The 19,883-nt window shown below is 37.3% G+C and overlaps 1 protein-coding gene across 8 annotated transcripts in view; it reads left to right on the forward strand.

Annotated features, from left to right (window-relative positions):
- Positions 1–19,883, forward strand: part of KAT6B (lysine acetyltransferase 6B) — a 174,588-nt gene that overhangs the window by 115,482 nt on the left and 39,223 nt on the right. For 2 of the 8 annotated variants that reach the window (XM_019745942.2, XM_019745941.2), the window contains exons 5-12: positions 381–496; positions 728–809; positions 3,269–3,401; positions 6,230–7,161; positions 8,180–8,301; positions 12,176–12,291; positions 14,087–14,228; positions 17,335–17,496. In XM_019745942.2, coding sequence (XP_019601501.2) covers positions 381–496; positions 728–809; positions 3,269–3,401; positions 6,230–7,161; positions 8,180–8,301; positions 12,176–12,291; positions 14,087–14,228; positions 17,335–17,496 — 1,805 coding nt within the window. The remainder of the gene's footprint in view (positions 1–380; positions 497–727; positions 810–3,268; positions 3,402–6,229; positions 7,162–8,179; positions 8,302–12,175; positions 12,292–14,086; positions 14,229–17,334; positions 17,497–19,883) is intronic. The other 6 variants (XM_074339632.1, XM_019745946.2, XM_019745945.2 and 3 more) reach the window with 5 other exon arrangements.

Consider the following 19,883-nt stretch of genomic DNA (forward strand, 5'->3'; position numbering starts at 1 on the left):
CACAGTCCGGCATACCAGAAAACATTGGGTAAATGGTGGTTGATGATGCTGGTGAGGGCAGGAAATTTAACAGAAGGCACAGAAAGGAGAACGTGATCTGAGCATCTGTTATCTTCAAGTTCTCCAACACTTGTGATTGGAATTGGTATACATTTTCCAGATTTCTCTTAGGGAAAACATTGTAAGTCACTCTGTTACACACAGAAAAAAGGGAGGGGGCAGAAAGGAAAGTGTAATTTGGATTCTCTGATCTTTTTGTATTTTCAAGTTCTTAAGGTTCTTTGGCTGACGTCATCACTATCTATTAAATATTAGGGAGTGGGAGTTTGAAATAGCTAAGGTACATTTCCCATGAAGCAATCTGTTTTCTATTCTTATAGGACACCCATCCTGCTTGAAATTTTGTCCTGAATTAACAACAAATGTAAAGGCCTTAAGGTGGCAGTGCATCGAATGCAAAACATGCAGTGCATGCAGGATCCAAGGCAAAAACGCAGTAAGTATGGCTCCGTCCACCGCCTGGTGAATTGTTAGTTTTCAGTGTTAAGATTTTTCTGTTTTGTAGACTGGCTACGTTCTTTTTAAAGTTTTAAATACACAAATGTTACATTTCAATAGGGATTGTGGTGCTGCTTCAGTATATTTTTTACTCTTAATCAGATAACATAAGGATGTGTGGCCTTTTACAGTTGATTTCAGTCTCAATTAGTCTCTAATGTTATTACAGGATAATATGCTTTTTTGTGACTCCTGTGATAGAGGATTCCATATGGAGTGCTGTGACCCCCCACTTTCCAGAATGCCAAAAGGTGAACTTTTAAACTATATTTAAAGTGTATCTGATTCTGTACTCTTTAGCCTTGTCCTGATGTTGGACAGCTCAGAGGTAGACAGGTTCCTACAGCAGTTGTTCATCTCTCTCATCTTCCTTACACTTGTGGGTTTGGCACAGGTTATGAACAGAGGAGTGTAAAAACATTTAGTTTGAGAGTATTATGTATAACATATAATAAAGACTCTAATTCAGATACTGGGATAAAAAAGACCATTCCTTTCAGAAACTGCTTCCTTATTAGAATAAGTTTAGTTTAGGTAGGTCAGATGTTTAGAACTCTCTATTCAGAGGTGAGAAATTACCTGTGTTTGAGGGTGGTGATATTGATGACTCCCAGTCCTGTGACAGGAGCCATCACCATTTTCTTGGCCATTAGTTGAACATCTTAGATGGATATATCCATATGGGATAAGGATTTTCGGAACTATCTTAGATGGATATATCCATATGGGATAAGGATTTTCATCTCTATTTATTGTGTAAGGAAGCCTCCTTCTTCTCATTTTATAATACATTAGACAGTAAAAATAACTTTGCCTTTTTTACTGCAAAATTTATACATTTTCGTTGTGGAAGATTCAGAAAACACAGATTGACGAAAAGAAATAAAAAGAACACTCAATTAGAAATTCCTTCTCTGCCCCCCACACACCCTTTAAAAAATAAGTGGAACATTCTATACATGTTTTTGTAACCTTAGGTTTTTTTCCCCCTCTCTTAACAATTGACTCTAGCACTCCCACCTCATTTAAAGTTCTCCTAAACATAGATTTTAATGAGTGTGTAGAACTCCATGATGCAGAGAGCAAGGGTTACAAACCTGATGATTGTGGGCCACAGATATGCTTTGTTGGTTTATATATACATATAATTTTTAAAAGACTTCTCTGAATGCATTACAAAGAGTTGGTACAATATTTTTAAAATTTTGAATCTGAGTTCTTTAGGTAGAGTGTGTGTGTTCCAGTTTGCCCCAGTCTCACTACTCCCTGTTGTGTTACATTCCAGCTTGCTTCAGCCACATATATTATAATACCTGGGTGGTTCCTGAACATATTTGATTTTGCAACCCTATGTATTTAAAAATAAAAAACCCCATAACTTATTAAACCAATCCCCTCTGGTGGGCATTACAAATGTTTCCATTTTTTTTCTTCCATAATTATTGCCTTAAGATAAATTCCTAGGGGAGGAATTGCTGGATCAAAGGCTATGTACATGAAAGGTTGTATCAGTTTTCAGATGGACCACCAGTGTATGAGAATACCTGTTTCCCTGTATTATGATCAACACTCACCATTACTTTATTACATTGAGTCTAAGACACTTTTTTTTAACCATTTCAACATCTTTGAAATCAGATGCATCTTGCAGTCAAAAGTGTCTTATATTCAATGACATACAGTGTTATTATTTTAATTTTTACCGATTTGATAATAGAAAAGAGATGTCTAATATTTTTCTTTAAGTAGTGAGATTGAGTGTTTTTGTGTTTGACTATTGGCTGTTTGTATATCATCTTTGTAAAGTGCCTGTCTTATCCATTGATCATTTTTTCCATTGGGGTTTTCACCTTTTTTTTTTCCTTTCTGGTTTGCAGAAGCTGTTATATTTTTTTATGCAGTCAAACCCATGACTCTTTTTCTTTATGGCTTCAGCCTCAAGTGTCAGTCATGCTTAGATTATATAAATAGCTACATATTTTTCCTGGTACTTGTAACATTTAATTTTGTCATATTATAATATTCACCAACCTAGAATTTATTTTTGTAAAGGATAGGAAATAATTCTTTTCCTACCAGATAGATGACTGTTTGTTCCATCCCCACTTATGGCATCATTTCATCCTTTCACCACTGAAATCAAATAAGACCTTTTTGATATGCTGAATTCTTCTATAGGCTTCAGTTGTTCTCATCTCCCAGTTCTTATCTATTGACTATTCCCATTATGCCCGATGTAGCGTTTTAATTACTGTAACTCCAAAGTACTTAAAAATTTTAAGTTTTAATTTAAAAATTATATTTTCTACTGAGAGGGTTTTTTTTAATGTGGAAGATTTCCAGAAAGATATGATGAAACAAATATTTTATTCCAAAGGTTCCAAAACCTGATTAACTTGAAAATGTCTTCCTTTGGTTTTTCATGTGTGTTTATGTGGTGGAGGGAGGCTTGGTTACATGTTGGGAAAAGCTGAATGGAAAGATTCTGAGACAGGGGCAGCCCTCTTCTCTCTCCACCTTGATGGGGGATAATGACCTTCAGTGATGTGATGGCTTCCCAAACAGAATGACAGGAGGGAGTGATCCACCTTTGGGAGTGAAGTTCTGCACACAGGCATCCTTGGGCAGCTTATTACAGCTATAGTTCATATTTAATATCTTTCCTAAGATGAAACATTAAAACATTTTTCTCATATATATATTAATTCAGGGATGTGGATTTGCCAAGTCTGCAGACCAAAGAAAAAGGGAAGAAAACTACTTCATGAGAAAGCTGCACAAATAAAACGACGATATGCAAAACCCATTGGACGACCGAAAAATAAATTAAAGCAACGATTGTTGTAGGTTGAGATCTTATCAAAAGAAATCTTTTATGTTGTGTTTTAAAGTATAGGTGATTGTATCCCCCTTAGATTCCACTTTTTACCATCGTTTTTACAAACTCAAGGGATGAGAAATAGTTCTCCTTTTTCATAAGCTGTGGAAAATTTTTGAAAATAACATTTTTAATTGCAGTTGGCATTTTGGGGGCTTCTGTTGGCAGTATCTGTGATGCTAAGTGACGTTTTTCAAGCAGCAGGATGGGAGCAGAATGTAAGAACTGGAAACAGTCATTCAGCCTCCTTTTTCACTGGCTGAGCATTAGAAGAGCTTAATTATATAAATATTTATATGGGAATTTTAAAACGAAAGGGATTTGTCCACATCTGTAGTGAATCTTTTTTGTCACTCCGGATAACTATATTTTAGAAAAATACTTCTCTTTTCTGGTGCTAATTTAGTATTACAACTTTTTAAAAAGATCCCTTTTATGAAATAGGAGCTTCTGAGAAACTAGCCAATGACTGTCTTCATGTTTGCCTCCACAGAGTTAGACAGGAGCCTTTGGTATGTGCATATGTGTGCAGACATACATACAGTACATACAAAATAGCATTTGCTGTGGCCACACATCTACTATAATAACCCTACTTCTACTGGCCTTTGCTATATAGTTCTTATTACAGCCCAGTAGAACATTTAGCAGGAGTTACGTGGATAAGTAGAGAAACGGTAAGAGGTGGAATGCATGTATTTTTAAAAAATATCTATACAGAATACAGATTTGACTGTCAGCATTGCGTAAGGTGTTTACAAATGAAAGCAGTAGACTTGCATATCTGAAGCAGTTCTATCAGTAAGACCATGGCCCCCCCTTTGCCCCCCCATTGGTGAAAGGGTCATTGTGATGTAGAATGAATAGTGCTCTGCACACACCCTGAACAAACACCAGCTCTCTTACTTGCTTTCTCTTTTTCCCCTAATTTTATCAGAAGCAATTCACTGTGTTACCTGCTCTCACAATAGCATTGTCCTCCTGCACCTTTATTCTCAAAGGAGAGGTAGAAAATACGTGATCTTTTCTAGAGTTTTCTGTGAAACTTGATGAAAACCCTTTAAGTGGTAGACATTTTTAAATGAAATTTTCGTTAATTTCTGGAGGCAAACATGAAACATATTTATGAATAAAATCTTTCATATTAGCATCATTTGAAGTAGAAATTATATGTTTTTGCATTCATCCCGTGGAAGCATTGTTCTCAAAATGGGACTGTATCCTCAGGGCCCAATTAAAAAAAAACCAAATTAGGATATAAACTTTCTAAACAAAGGACACAGCTGAAAATTGCGTCTGGCACCAGTCCTAACTTTTTGTTTGTCCAAAATTGTCCTTTGAGCTTAGGAATTTTTAAGACAGTCTAGGGAGTTTTCCTTTGTACATGCTTTATAAGCATATTATCCTTTCTGGGCAATCGATTCCAGATACAGTCCAAATGCCGCATTCTAATGCGAAACATTTTAGCCTGGATGAGTTGTTTATTGGTAACCCTCACTGTGACACTAGACATCTCCAGCTAATGTTAACCTGATTTGGTTGAATCGGTGGTGTCAGGCGAAGCTGGTGGTTGAGCCCCCTCAAAGGAGCCTAGCAGCTCGCCCAGTCGATCTGTACCAGCCTTCCCTTCTGCCGACTGCTGAAATTGTTCATTAAATCTTTATGTACAAGATGACCATTAAAATCTGCTCTTCTGTTTGTAATGACCTAAGATTTTTTTGTAATCTGATATTTTCAGGCTTCCTTTTCTTCATTAGCCTTCAGCTAAATTAATAATTTTTTAAAGTGCATTCTTGGGCCCCAGCACAGCCATAATTCACATGCAAATGTATCTATTGTATAAAATTCTGCTGCAAAATGGGTAGCTTTCCAACCCCTAGCCTGAGTGACCGCGGGCAGCTGCTGTGCCTGTAAGCAGCTGTGTTAGTGCAGTGAACTCCAGTCTCTGTTGACCACACAGCTGTATGAGCAGAACCAGTATCCAATGAACTGAAATAGCAGTCAGAACCAGTGTATAAAGATTCTGACGCCAAGTGTCTGATAATGACCATGGTAAATGTGCTGCTTCTTCACCAGACTTTTCATGTCATGTCTGACCTGCTGTAGCTTTTCTTTAATCATTTCAGTTTTTTGCTATTGTTGTCCTTTTTTTCAGCAATATTTTATGCTGTAATTAATTGTTTCCTTTACTTAGAGAGTATTATTGGTTATCTTACCATCCTATGCATAAACTGCTAAGAGGAAGAGGGTATCTTTTAATATTTTCTTTAAAAAAACCTAACTTCCAGACATACCCTAGCTATATTTATATAAATTTTCCAATTGAGTTAAAATCGCTTCTAATTAGAGATTAGATAGATAAGCTTATTCTTTTGCTTCTAGATACTATGATTTATTTCCTTTAATACTTTTAAAAAGACATTTCAGGAAATCATAATTACTTGAGACAACACAAGGGGTAACATTTTTATTTCATTTTAATGAAAGCATTGGGCATTCTTTCAGTCTCTTTAAAAAATTTTCTTACACTGATTGCGTTTGGGTCCATGTGGATTCTTTCAGTACCTGTTGGATGGACCCTGGGAGAATCATGACACGGCAAATGTAGCTGCTGCTGTTTTAACAGAAAAACATCTAGGTTGAGGCACACACACACAGAAATAGTTCTTAGGGTTGCAATTCAGTTCCTTAAGTTTAAGCACATTGAATGCATCTAGTTGCTATAAATTTGTTTTAGATACCTTTATAATTCTATTATTCAATGCTGATACTATTCTCTAAATTTTTGCCTAGGTCTGTAACCAGTGATGAAGGATCCATGAATGCATTCACAGGAAGGGGGTCACCTGGTAGGGGTCAAAAGACTAAAGTCTGTACCACACCTTCATCTGGTCATGCTGCATCTGGGAAGGACTCAAGCAGCAGATTGGCTGTTACAGACCCCACTCGGCCTGGTGCCACCACCAAAATCACCACCACCTCCACCTACATTTCTGCCTCTACACTTAAAGTTAACAAGAAAACCAAAGGGCTCATTGATGGCCTTACTAAGTTTTTTACACCATCACCTGATGGTCGCAGATCACGAGGTGAAATAATAGACTTTTCAAAGCACTATCGTCCAAGGAAAAAGGTCTCTCAGAAACAGTCATGCACTTCTCATGTGTTGGCTACAGGTACCACACAAAAGCTAAAACCTCCACTTTCTTCACTTCCACCCCCAACCCCCATCTCTGGTCAGAGCCCCAGTTCACAAAAGTCCAGCACTTCCACTTCTTCTACCTCTCCCCAGAGTTCTTCCAGCCAGTCCAGTGTGCCCTCCTTTAGCAGTCTTACTAATAACAGCCAGCTGAAGGCACTCTTTGATGGACTTTCTCATATCTATACTACTCAGGGACAGTCTCGGAAAAAGGGACACCCAAGTTATGCACCGCCCAAACGTATGCGTCGTAAAACTGAATTATCTTCCACAGCGAAATCTAAAGCTCATTTCTTTGGAAAAAGAGATATTAGAAGTAGGTTTATTTCTCACTCCTCCTCCTCTAGTTGGGGGATGGCTAGAGGACGTATTTTTAAAGCAATTGCTCACTTCAAGCGAACAACTTTCCTTAAAAAGCACAGGATGCTAGGCAGATTAAAATATAAAGTGACCCCTCAGATGGGGACCCCCTCACCAGGGAAGGGGAGCTTGACAGACGGAAGGATTAAACCTGATCAGGATGATGGTAAGCAAAAGGTCAAAGCTCCAACCAAACCTGCGTCCCGTCCCTTTCTCCCCAACCCCCCCAGAAATAAATAAATCAGTTCCTATTTGTCACATAGGTCTTAGCTATTTCTCTTGTTCTCACTTCACTTTCATACAGAAACAGTGAAACTTTGACCTTTTTCTAATGCTGACTAAACCTCCAAAACGTTATTTTTCCAACTAATACTCTCCCAGCTTTTATTATTTATTTCCATTCGTAGTGACACTAGGACCCCCAGATGCCTTCATAGTGTTGCTTATGGCTTTGTAGTCCCGCATGAGTAGCCACTGTCACGCTTCTGCCATGTCCTTCCCCATGCCGCCTCTTCAGCCACAGCGCTGTCTGGTCGTGCACCGTCAGTGCTTCCAACAGGGGGGATTTCAGCTCCTGGTTTCCCTCTGCTCCATTGCTTTCTCATGACAAAGTCCATCCTGCTTCCTTCTCCACAAAGCCTGATCTGTGATTCTGTGAGGTGTGCTTTTGGGTGTGAGCGTGTCTGTGTGTGTGGTCATCTTAGGGAGAAAACTGATTTCATAATTTCATTTAACAAATTGGCCCGTTACATTTTGCTGTCCTTTATAAAACAAAAACAAAACAAAACAAAAAAACAAACCCAAAACTGTGTTATTTGGACAAAGTGGTAGATTTTATTATCTCAAAAGTGATAATGGGAAGTCTATAATTAGACATTGATATAACTTCTAATCTTGGTTGAAAATTATGATTTTGCTTTGTATTGCTCTTACTTTCCCTCCGTTATTTATTGAAGCTATAAGAAGATGACAGTGATAATTCAAATAAAAATTTGGGTACAGCAGGGAAAGGGTACTGCTGGATTTTTGAGCAGTGCTTTGATGTAAAAGCTTATTAAGCTTTTGGGTGAAAAAAAGAAATCCCTATATGCCCACCATGCTAATTTGGTACCGTTTTGGTAATATACGGTGGTTACCCATGATTCAAGTCGGTGAATACACTTTCTGCTGGTTTTAAATGACAGATACTGAAATCAAAATAAGCATCAAACAAGAAAGTACAGATATAAATGTGGTTGGAAACAAGGACACCGTTACTGAAGAGGATTTGGATGTTTTTAAGCAGGCCCAGGAACTGTCTTGGGAGGTAAGCCAGGATACCGCATTATGGAGGCAAGGATACTGTGTGCTTTTAAAAAAATGTGTGATCGTTATGAAATTACTGCTTTGACTTTATAAAGAATTCCCCTCAAAATCCTTTGTGGTTCTTTAACTGGTACCGTGAGCATTTTTGTTGACTGTACATTGAAAAGCAATGACTGTCACATTGTCTCCACTCTTAGAAGTTGGCAGGACTCGGCTGGTCTCACAGAATAGACCAGAGTAGCAGCAGTGGAGGCAAATTTTGAAAAATACCTTGTAGGTATGACGGAACAGGATTTTGATGATTTCTGCTCACATTTAGAAAATAGCAATTTTAAGTCACTAACAAAAGGAAGAACGTTGCTTTTAAATTTACCGGTGCTTCTTCTAACACAGATGGCCAGCCATATGAAAAATATCTCCTAATTTTAACTCTTTGGCACTGACAAAGGCAATACTGTATTGTATGATCAATTGTAGTCACTTTAATTTTTATTGTCCAGTAATTTTCTTTAAATGATTCCACCTAAAATAATACCTCTACTCAGCTTATTGTCACCAAAACACTGAAAGGTAAGGCTGTTGGACTCATTTATTATGGACTATGGATTTTTTTTTTTTTTTTTAAATTAAATTTATTGGGGTGACAATTGTTAGTAAAATTACATAGATTTCAGGTGTACAATTCTGTATTACATCATCTATAAATCCCATTGTGTGTTCATCACCCAGAGTCAGTTCTTCCATCACCATATATTCGATCCCCCTTACCCTCATCTCCCACCCCCCACCCCCCTTACCCTCTGGTAACCACTAAACTATTGTCTGTGTCTATGAGTTTCTGTTTCTCATTTGTTTGTCTTGTTCTTTTGTTGTTTTTGGTTTATATACCACATATCAGTGAAATCACATGGTTCTCTGCTTTTTCTGTCTGACTTGTTTCGCTCAGCATTACTCTCTCAAGATCCATCCATGTTGTCACAAATGTTCCTATATCATCTTTTCTCACTGCGAATAGTATTCCATTGTGTATATGTACCACAACTTCTTTATCCATTCATCTATCGAAGGACATTTTGGTTGTTTCCATGTCTTGGCCACGTAAACAAAGCTGCAATGAACATTGGCGCACGTGTCTTTATCTCTAAATGTTTTCAGATTTTTTGGGTAGATACCCAGGAGAGGGATTGCTGGGTCATACGGCAATTCTATTCGTAATTCTTTGAGGAACCTCCACACTGCCTTCCATAACGGCTGCACCAGTCTGCATTCCCACCAACAGTGTATGAGGGTTCCTTTTTCTCCACAGCCTCTCCAACATTTGTTACTATTTGTCTTGTTGATGATAGCCATTCTGACTGGGGTGAGGTGATATCTCATTGTGGTTTTGATTTGCATTTCTCTGATGATTAGTGATGTTGAGCATTTTTTCATATGTTTATTTGCCATTTGTATGTCCTCTTTGGAGAAATGTCTCTTCAAGTCCTCTGCCCATTTTTCAATTGGGTTGTTTGTTTTTTTGTTGTTGAGTTGCATGAGTTCCTTGTATATTCTGGATACTAGCCCCTTATCGGAGGCACTGTTTGCAAAAATCTTCTCCCATTCAGTTGGTGGCCTCTTTATTTTGTCAATGGTTTCTTTTGCTGTGCAGAAGCTTTTAAGTTTCATATAGTCCCATCGTTTATTTTAGCTTTTACTTCCATTGCCTTTGGAGTCAAGTTCATAAAATGCTCTTTGAACCCAAGGTCCATAAGTTTAGTACCTATGTTTTCTTCTATGCAGTTTATTGTGTCAGGTCTTATGCTTAAGTCTTTGATCCATTTTGAATTAACTTTGGTACATGGTGACAAATAGCAGTCCAGTTTCATTCTTTTGCACGTGGCTATCCAATTCTCCCAGCACCATTTATTGAAGAGGCTGTCTTTGCTCCATTGTATGTTTTTAGCTTCTTTGTCAAAAATTATCTGTCCATATTTATGTGGTTTTATTTCTGGGTTCTCAATTCTATTCCATTGGTCTATGTGTCTGTTTTTCTGCCAATACCATGCTGTTTTGATTATTGTGGCCCTGTAGTACAGGCCAAAGTCAGGAAGTGTGATACCTCCATTATAGTTCTTTTTCTTAAGATTGCTTTGGCTATTCGGGGTCTTTTGTGGTTCCAAACAAATCTGATGATTTTTGTTCTATTTCTTTAAAATATGCCATTGGGATTTTGATGGGGATTGCATTGAATCTGTATATTGCTTTGGGTAATATGGCCATTTTAACTATGTTGATTCTTCCAATCCATGAGCACGGAATGTCTTTCCATTTCTTTGTGTCTTCTTCAATTTCTTTCAAAAATGTCTTATAGTTTTCAGCATATAGGTCTTTCACATCCTTGGTTAAGTTTATTCCTAGGTATTTTATTCTTTTTGCTGCAATTGCAAAAGGAATTGTTTTTTGTATTTCTTTTTCTGAGATTTCATTGTTAGTATATAGGAAGGCAATGGACTTTTGTGCGTTGATTTTGTAACCAACAACTTTACTGTATTCGTTGATTGTTTCTAATAGCTTTTTGGTGGAGTCTTTAGGGTTTTCTATATATAGCATCATGTCATCTGCAAAGAGTGATAATTTAACTTCTTCATTCCCAATTTGGATGCCTTTTATTTCTTTCTCTTGCCTGATTGCTCTGGCAAGGACTTCCAACACTATGTTGAAAAGCAGAGGTGATAGGGGACAGCCCTGTCGTGTTCCTGAACGTAGAGCAAAGGGCTTCAGTTTTTCTCCATTAATTATGAGATTAGCAGAGGGCATGTCATATATGGCCTTTATTATGTTAAGGTATTTTCCTTCTATACCCATTTTATTAAGTGTTTTAATCATAAATGGATGTTGTATCTTGTCAAATGCTTTTTCTGCATCAATTGGATTTTTTTTTTTTTTTTTAATGTCAGTAGATCACATTCAGTTTCTTGGCACAATATTCATGGATAGACCCCTACTCTACCTCACTTCCTTGTTTAGGGGGAGGGGGCTAGCGATAGGCTAGTAAGCTTTATTTTAGTACCAGTCACTTGGGCTAAATTCTTCTGATGGTTTCTACTTTAGTGGCTATGGGATATTTCCATTCCTCATTCTACCCCAGCAGAATGCTTTGTATTGTTTTTCCTTTAGCTAAGATCCAACAGTCTTTGAGATTTGAAGTCCTTAAATATTACCATTGTTTTCAGCTGACTTCTGGCATTCATAGATAGACATGACAAACAGCAAGCCATTATCTGAAAGATACTGTTAAGTCTAAAGTCCTTTCTTTCCAGCACGCTAACACTGGCTTTTTCATTCAGGAACATTTCTTGTCTGTGTCAGGCACTGTGCTAGACCCTGGGAATGCCACAGAATCAGGCAGGCCGAGTTCTTAACCTTGTGTAGCTTACTGCCCAGGAGGAAGGGGCCCGAGAGGAAGGAGGTGATATTCAACTGCAGGACTTCACAATTGGTTATCTAATTACAATTGGGATAAATATTACTTCATGGAGGAACAGGTGACTGTAAGAGTGTATAACAGCCTCATCTTATAATTGCCTCAGTTTTAATACATTGCAACAGATCATTGAATTCAGTTCAATAGACATTTGTATGTATTTACATCATACTCATTTCCTATCTTGGTGATACTGTTTCTTAGGCTATTAGTTTGTTTACATTATGAATCATATACAACGTTGATTCTTATTTTACAAGGTTAATAATGTTTTTTTCAACAACATGAAAATTCACAATTAAGATTAGTGTTCTGGTCTTGATAAGTTTTCGTATCCACTGGTGAAAGAATCAAAATGTAAGTGAAGAAATCCTCATCTAATACTTTTATTTCTTTTCTTTTTCTCTGACAGAAAATAGAGTGTGAAAGTGGAGTGGAAGACTGTGGCCGGTACCCTTCAGTCATAGAATTTGGGAAATACGAGATCCAAACCTGGTACTCCTCACCTTACCCACAGGAATATGCAAGGTAATGGGATAAGCCTGGCAGGTATATAACTTTAATGTCATATGTGTAAGGAAGGGAAGTTCTCCATTCTAAAGCAGGAATTAGATGATTTTTTAGGACATAAATTTTGATAGTGGATTCTGAGTGCTTCCAAAACTATCACTTTTGCCAGTACCTTTTTATAGTATTCACTGTTCTATGTAAGTGCCTAATACTCCTTAGTTACATAGGCGTTGTGAAGTTTGCCTTTTAGCTTCTAGACCATGCTTTCTCCCTTGGTTAATTGGGTGAACATTGTTTGTGTATGAAACAAAATCAGGAAAAAAAATTAACCAATGTAAAATATTTGGAAGTTTCTTCTCAGGTGGCCTTTTACATTTTCCTGATTCAGGAAACTAAGTAGTCAGTCTTATCTCTGATTTCTGGCATTTTATTTTCAAGTTTTTTACTGAAATGTAGCAAAAGAAGGAAAAATGGGAGATTGCAGGTGAGAGTGGGTAGCCTTAAGAGGACCTTTCCTAAATCTTTACTTTGAAGCCATTTGTGACTAACTTGTTAAAAATGAAGAGAAAATAATAGTACTAGAGTTTTCATTTGTGTTAAGATTGGCCGTGAGATTGTCTTGAATGAATATATTTTAAAATGGTTATCATGCGAACAGATTTCTTCCTTCAGGTACATCAGGGTACACTTTATTAGTATCTTCTCAAATTCTTTAGCCTGCCAAGTTTCTGGTAATTACACACTTGCTTTTTGTCTAGAATAAATATTGTCCTTTTCTGTACCATGTGGCTGTCTGGTCAGTCATCTAACTGGAGAGGATGGGGAGGGTGTTCTAGGAGTTAAGTGGCAAACTGTCAGGAGTCTTGGTTCCCTCTTCCCAGCTTGTGTCACTGGCTCTGTGTTCTTGAACCATTTTTTAAAAACACCTATGAGCTTTAATTTGCATAGGTCGTCGTAAGTCATGTGTTCTGAGAGCTGTGAATAGTCAGAGTCCAAGTCAGAGTCCAAGAGTTGAAGCTACTATTATCTGAGTCTGTTTCTAACTCTCTCCAAAATCTTTCTCCCCATTCTTATACCCCAAAGACCTTGAAAGTGCTTCGAGAAATTTTCTTCTAAATACTAACAACATTCATTGAAGCATCATGGGTACAAGTGAAAAAATGTTATAATTTTTAAGGTGGAGAAAAAGTCAGCAGGGGAGAGAAAGCTGTTCGTCTGATGTTACTCAGTGGAATTGGTCTTTTGACTTTCCTACACTTACTGCTTTCGACTTTATATTGACTATGATAATAGCTTTAGAGTTACCTCATCCATATGTACAAATGGAAGCAACTAAATTCTAGGACTCCTCTGTCTTATAAGTATGCAGATCACTTTAAAAAATAATGAATTCACTTCTTTCTGGGTATAAGATTATTACAGTTACACCACTGACCATATATATTATTGAAGCTATGACATTAAATTTGAAATTTGAAAAATATGCATAGTTACCTCACAGGATGCTATCCTTATTGTTGATTTTTAGGGTAGTGATTCCAAGTCTGGAAACCTTTCTTTCTGTAGGACATTTCTAAGGAAACAAATGATTTGTTCACGAAGTAAAGGCAGAAATTATTATTATGTTGAAAAAAATGTAAGATTTGTACATTTTCTTTACTACTTGTTTTTCCTTTTCTTTTTTGAAACTACTTCTTTCGAATGATATTGTACAGCCTATCTATGACTTAGAAAATATTGAACAATATTTAATATTTTCCGCCTAACCAGTATAATCAATCTGAAAGATTCTTTGATTTCAAATTTTTAACAGATTACCAAAGCTTTACCTGTGTGAATTCTGTCTTAAATATATGAAAAGTAAAAACATTTTGTTAAGACACTCAAAGAAATGTGGATGGTTTCATCCTCCAGCAAATGAAATTTACCGAAGGAAAGACCTTTCAGTATTTGAGGTAAGCATGTGTAAATAAAAAACTCAGCTTTTGAAACCTCGTACTTCTAATTGTTGACTATATATTGAATTGTTTCAAGAAGGTATAAAGTATATTCAGTTTTGGCATTGAAATTCAGACTGCTCTTTAAAATATCTCCATGTTTTGGAATGTTTAACCATATTAAGCAACCATTTAGATTGATAATGAATTCCTATTGCATCATATTAACATTTTTGTCTTCCCCCAAATCCCTGTCTGCACCACATATATTCACCAGTGAATTTATGATCTCCTCAGCTCTTTGTAAATTCTACTTTCTTTGGCAGGAGAAATTAGCTTTGTTCAGCAGCTCCAGCCAATGTCTGGCAGGTGCTCACTCTTCCAGGGAATTGAGCAGCTGTACATATCTCCTCAGTACACAACCACCTGTGTTTCCATCCATTTCTTGGCAGAGTTGATAATCCTTTTGGTGAGACCCCAGCAGATGTTAGGACTCCCCTGCTCCCCCCATCTGGGTGGACGGCCACCCCTGGAGAACTCTGCTGTTCACAGGATCCCGTGGCCATGTGTTTGCCATTGTGGGTTTTTGAAGACATTTTGTGTTTTCAGAGTTGATTTAGTAGCTGAAGGTCTTTGCCTCTATATTGTTTCATTGTTTAATCATGTTCTATTGTCAGATTCAGGGATCCAGTTTAGCTGAATCAGTTGTACCTTGAGGAGACCGTGCCTTTCTTTCATGTTATTGCCTATTCACAGGGCTTCTTAATTCTCTCCTTTATTTTCCTCACCACGTGAGTACTTCCGTTGCCCATCTTGGTTCATTATTTTGCATTCCTGGATGCTCAGAACAAGCCTTCCTTGTGCAGTAGACGTGTTATTTTCTTTCTCTGAAATACAGGTTTATTTTAGGATTCTCTTTTTCTGAATTGTTGAGACTGAAATTTATTATTCTGCCCCACATTTCTCTTTAGTTCTGGTCTACATGTCTTGCTGTATATATATATGTGTGTGTATATATATATAATTAATTGTTAAAATTTTAAAGTCCCTCTTCCTGGTTATATCAGGCTCTTTTGGCAAGCTTAAAGGAAGACGGTTATTGTTACTGAGAAGATTGGATGATATGCTAATTCTTACTAAAGGGTAGGCACAGGATTCTCAACCTGGGCACCGTTCACATATCAAGCGGGATAATTCTTTGTTACAAGGGGCTGTCCTGTGCATTGTAGGATGTTTAGAGCATCCCTGGCCTCTACCCACGTAAATACCAGTAACACCACCAACACCTCCAGCTGTAACAACCAAAAATGTCTCCAGATTTAGCCCATGTCCTCTGGGGGATGAGGGGACTCACACACAGTAAGGGCAGTGGGCTAGAGGGGAAGCCCAGTGCAGGTTGCTTGGCCTTCCTGTGGTTAGTCTTGGGGTGCTACCCAGCTCACCCCAACCAGTTGAGACAACAGAGCTGTTCTCAGTTGAGGCTTAACTAATGTCACATGTTCAGCTTTCCGATCGGCTCCTTCCTTGATGCCTTGGATCCTTTCTTGTAACCAAAATAAAATGAAATCACTGTCTCATTGTTTCCCAAAGGACATACGTAACACAGTGTTGGCTTTAAGTAATTGTTAAATAAATCAGCATGAATCTTCCTGTGGGGTTGGAGCTCTCATAAATCCAGGAGAGTCTTCTCAAGGGTAAGAGAGTCAGTGTTGTTAGGCTTGGTAAGAACGGTCTGCTATTTTAGGTCAGGTGCTTTCGGACCATACAGAGAGGAGGGGGGGAAATCAGAAGCAGATTTGTAAAATTTATTCATAAAAATGATTGAAGGAGTTGGATGGGATAAGTGCCAAGGTCCCTATTCTAGGATCTGAGTTCATACATAACAGTACAGCATGTAGGAAACTTCTTAGCAGTTTCCTAAGTGTCTTATAAAATAAATGAAGAAGAATCACAGGTTACTACTTTCATATTTTCTCTTTATCTGTTGCTCTGGAAAGCATGCCACATTAGCCTTTTCACAACCGGTAAGCATTTCTCTTTGGCGTTGTCATCTCTATTTTTCTGGTTTACAGATACATCTTTGTCGTTTCCTTTTTGTAATGTACTACCATTTCCCAAAGGATCGTACTCCCAAATACATAAAAACTTCCTTTAATTAAAGAGAGAATTGTATCCTCTGTGCCCGTTGCCCTTACTTGATTATGTTGCTATGTGTGGGACCTAGGTTTCATCCAAGGGAAATAGTTATATGAAGTCTAAAAATAATTTGTGCAATATGAGAACCTGTATGGTCCACAGGAGACTCAAGAACAGTCAAGTTCATTGTTAAAGAGCTCTGGTTAGCAAATATCCATTTCCCCTAAGAAAAGTGCTGGGGAAATTCTTCTTGAATCTGCTGTGATTTCTGTTTTCAACAAGTAACTACATTTGATCAAAGAAATTGGCATCTGTACTTAGCCTCCTGTCTATAACCATCAGTATCACAGCTTGATTCTTTTATTTTGAAGAGAAGTAGACTGTAATCACGGTACTTATTGTAGGTTGAAGTTCATCTCACTTTCTCTGTAAGTATTCCCAACATAGAAATTTTATCTTTTCCAATTATATTTGAAATGATGCTTGGGACAAAACCAAAATGGAAGCCTCTTTTGCTAATCCTCACTTCTGAGGAATCAGAATAATGCAGTTCATTTATTTTATTTTTATGTGAACCCCTTTTGAAAACAACAAAGTTTAACTTGAAGAGTATTTTGATCTGTTTACATGCCTTTCATTCAGGTTTACTTGGTTCAAACAGAGAGGACATACCTGATCATTTTTCACTCATAATAAATTGCAAATAAAAATTACCTCTTTGTTAATGATCTGGTCTTTATTCAAGTAGCTTAAAGAGAAATTTAAGCTCTTAAATTTACGCTAATTTAAGAGAACAGGTAGAATTCTGATTTGCCAAGTGACAGCTATTTTCTTGTTAACGTTATACTTAATTAATGGAATGCTTTACTCTCTCAGTTTGGAATTTGGAAATAAAAGTATATGCTTTCCAAATACCATATAAAAGAAACAATTTTATATTGAGTGGTATTTTTATGTTAAATAATGTTGTCTGTTTCTTCTTTGCTAGGTTGATGGGAATATGAGCAAAATTTATTGCCAAAACCTTTGCTTGTTAGCCAAGCTCTTCCTGGACCACAAAACGTTGTATTATGATGTCGAGCCATTCCTTTTTTATGTCCTTACAAAAAATGATGAAAAGGGCTGTCATCTGGTTGGATACTTCTCTAAGGTAAAACAAGAGCCAGTATGACCTCCATTTTCTTTTTCAGAATGTTTTTGGTAGAGCCCAATTCTTTGAACAGGGCTTTTTTATGACTATAATTTGAATAAGTGACACATGTTTCTGAAAAGCTCAGGCTCTTGTTCAGAGCTCATTAAAAAACAAAAACAAACACCATCCCTAGGAAGTGTGTATAGGACCTCAGCGCACTGTTTGCTGCTTTGATTGTCAGCATCCCTGTAATGTTATAATTGCTGCCTTGCAGACCACCTAGCATCTTTGATTTTCTAAATGTTAAGCTTATTTCCTCTTTCCCCTTAAGTGGTGTCAACATGAAGTTTTCAGTGTAATGTAGCATTTAAGAGATAATTCTCATTTCTCCTCATTGCATTCCCTCTGTGGTTATCAGTATCTCAGGGAATTGGAATGTTGGCATTTGGACAGTCAAGCTGATATAATGACTGGTTTTACTCTTTCATGTCTTATTTGTGCTATTGTTTTAAGATCTAGAGCAGCCTCACCTTTAGAAGGCCTAAGTACCTCCAGCTGTTAACATAGGGAAGCCTTTGCTGTATTGAGTGGCTACATGCAGGTGGTCGTTTTCCCTGATTCTCTCACATTCTCTTACCCAAAGGCTTCTGAGAAACAGTAACACATATACAATAAAGGAAAACTGAGTTTGGATATATTTACTGGATAGTGACCTTAACTTTTCTTAGGCACCTAGGAAACAGATTAATGTGCCAGGATGTAATTGTGACTTTCAGCCAGATCCAAAGCCTGTATTTTATTTCTTTTATGATACATTTTTTCACCATAGGTGAAAGTGAATTTTCATGAATAGACCCTTACATAATATAAATGGAATACTTTATAGAAATGTCATTTTCATGGAAGATCAAAATATAGAATTTATATGGAGGTCCTTTACAAACTGCCGTTTTTCTGAATTTAAGATTCAACCCAAAGACCATAAACAAAAATTTTAGCAAGTGACAGCACTCATGGGAAACTGTCTCAGTGCTTTAATCCACATGTTTGGTAAAGCTTTAACATGAAAAAGAAGAAAATTAATTTGCACATTGCAGATTCAGCATCAACACAAAACAATAAATAGAAAATCTATATAATTTATAAAACATCTTACCTTTTCTATCAGTGTGTAAAGATCTTTTCCTCCAAAGAGTTAAAAAGAATAGTGGTCATGATTGTCCTTCCTGTTAGAAAATCGTGTTTCTCTAAATGTGTGTGAGCGTCAGCGGAGATGCTTGCTAGCTAGCGCCTGCTGTCCCTGGCCTGCCTGTCATCGAGTTGGCCTCTGAACCCACAGATGACAGTGACTTGGCTTTGAGTGTCTGGCCCTTTTCCTGACAGGGTGTCCACCTTTTACTCAGAATAAGCTAAGCTTTCCCCTTTTATCACAGTTTCTTTCATAGGATGGCAGCAACTACTGTCATTTCTTACCATACTCGGAACACTAATATTCTGTGGCTGTGTGGTGAAACAAAAATTAATCTAAAAAATAACCACAGTAAAAGACTAGCTGCAAATTAAACCATATTCTAATGTGTCAGTTGGAATGTGAAAGACTGTGGCCCTTTGGAGTTTATACTTAAACCAAATTCTAGAGGTTATAGCCAGAGAATGGCCAAGGTGACCTAGAAATATTCAGTGTAGCTTAGCACATGCATATGGCTCTCCAAGCACATAACAGATGATTCTAGACAGGAAAGAAAGAAGGAGCAGTTATTTTATCCAAATTAGAATTTAGTTTTAGTTGTAGTTACCTGTTAGGAGAGAGTGGAAAAGGAGAAGATCACTGTTGTGTTGGATTCCAAAAACATCTCCTAGGAATAAATAGGTAGGAATAGATGGGGATAAAGAAAAGAATGACATCGAGGATGAATCCGTTTAGCCCAGGGTACATCTCTTTTTAGATAGAGTGACCCATTTGTCTAACTTTGTAAAATAGGCTAATTATCGGAAACTTGCCATCCATTGATACGCACATTCAGTAATGGACAATCCTGCGTCGTAGGAAAACTGACACACGTTATTTTGTCTTCCCCATTTCTTAGAGACTCCACAGACAGCTTATACACGTGCAAAAGTTGGAAGCACATCTTTTTCACAAAGAAATATTTAATTCTGCCCTGGAAGGTTTTTTCCACAACTATTTCCTGTGATCTTTCAAACAGGTTGATTAAAAATCTGGGTGTTCTGAAGTAATTCTTTGATGTGGTCAGTACCATTTGTGGTCAGTCTTATTTGTGGTTTATGTTTGGCCAGAGCACTCACAAACTCAAAAGCCTTTTCCAGATCTTCTCTGTGTAGGTTTTGGCGGCTTCTGTGTACTCTGAATACAATATTGCCGCTCTGATGCCACATCCCATGAA

The sequence above is a fragment of the Rhinolophus sinicus genome, linkage group LG07 (genome assembly GCF_036562045.2).
Source record: "Rhinolophus sinicus isolate RSC01 linkage group LG07, ASM3656204v1, whole genome shotgun sequence".
NCBI classification, from domain to species: domain Eukaryota; kingdom Metazoa; phylum Chordata; class Mammalia; order Chiroptera; family Rhinolophidae; genus Rhinolophus; species Rhinolophus sinicus.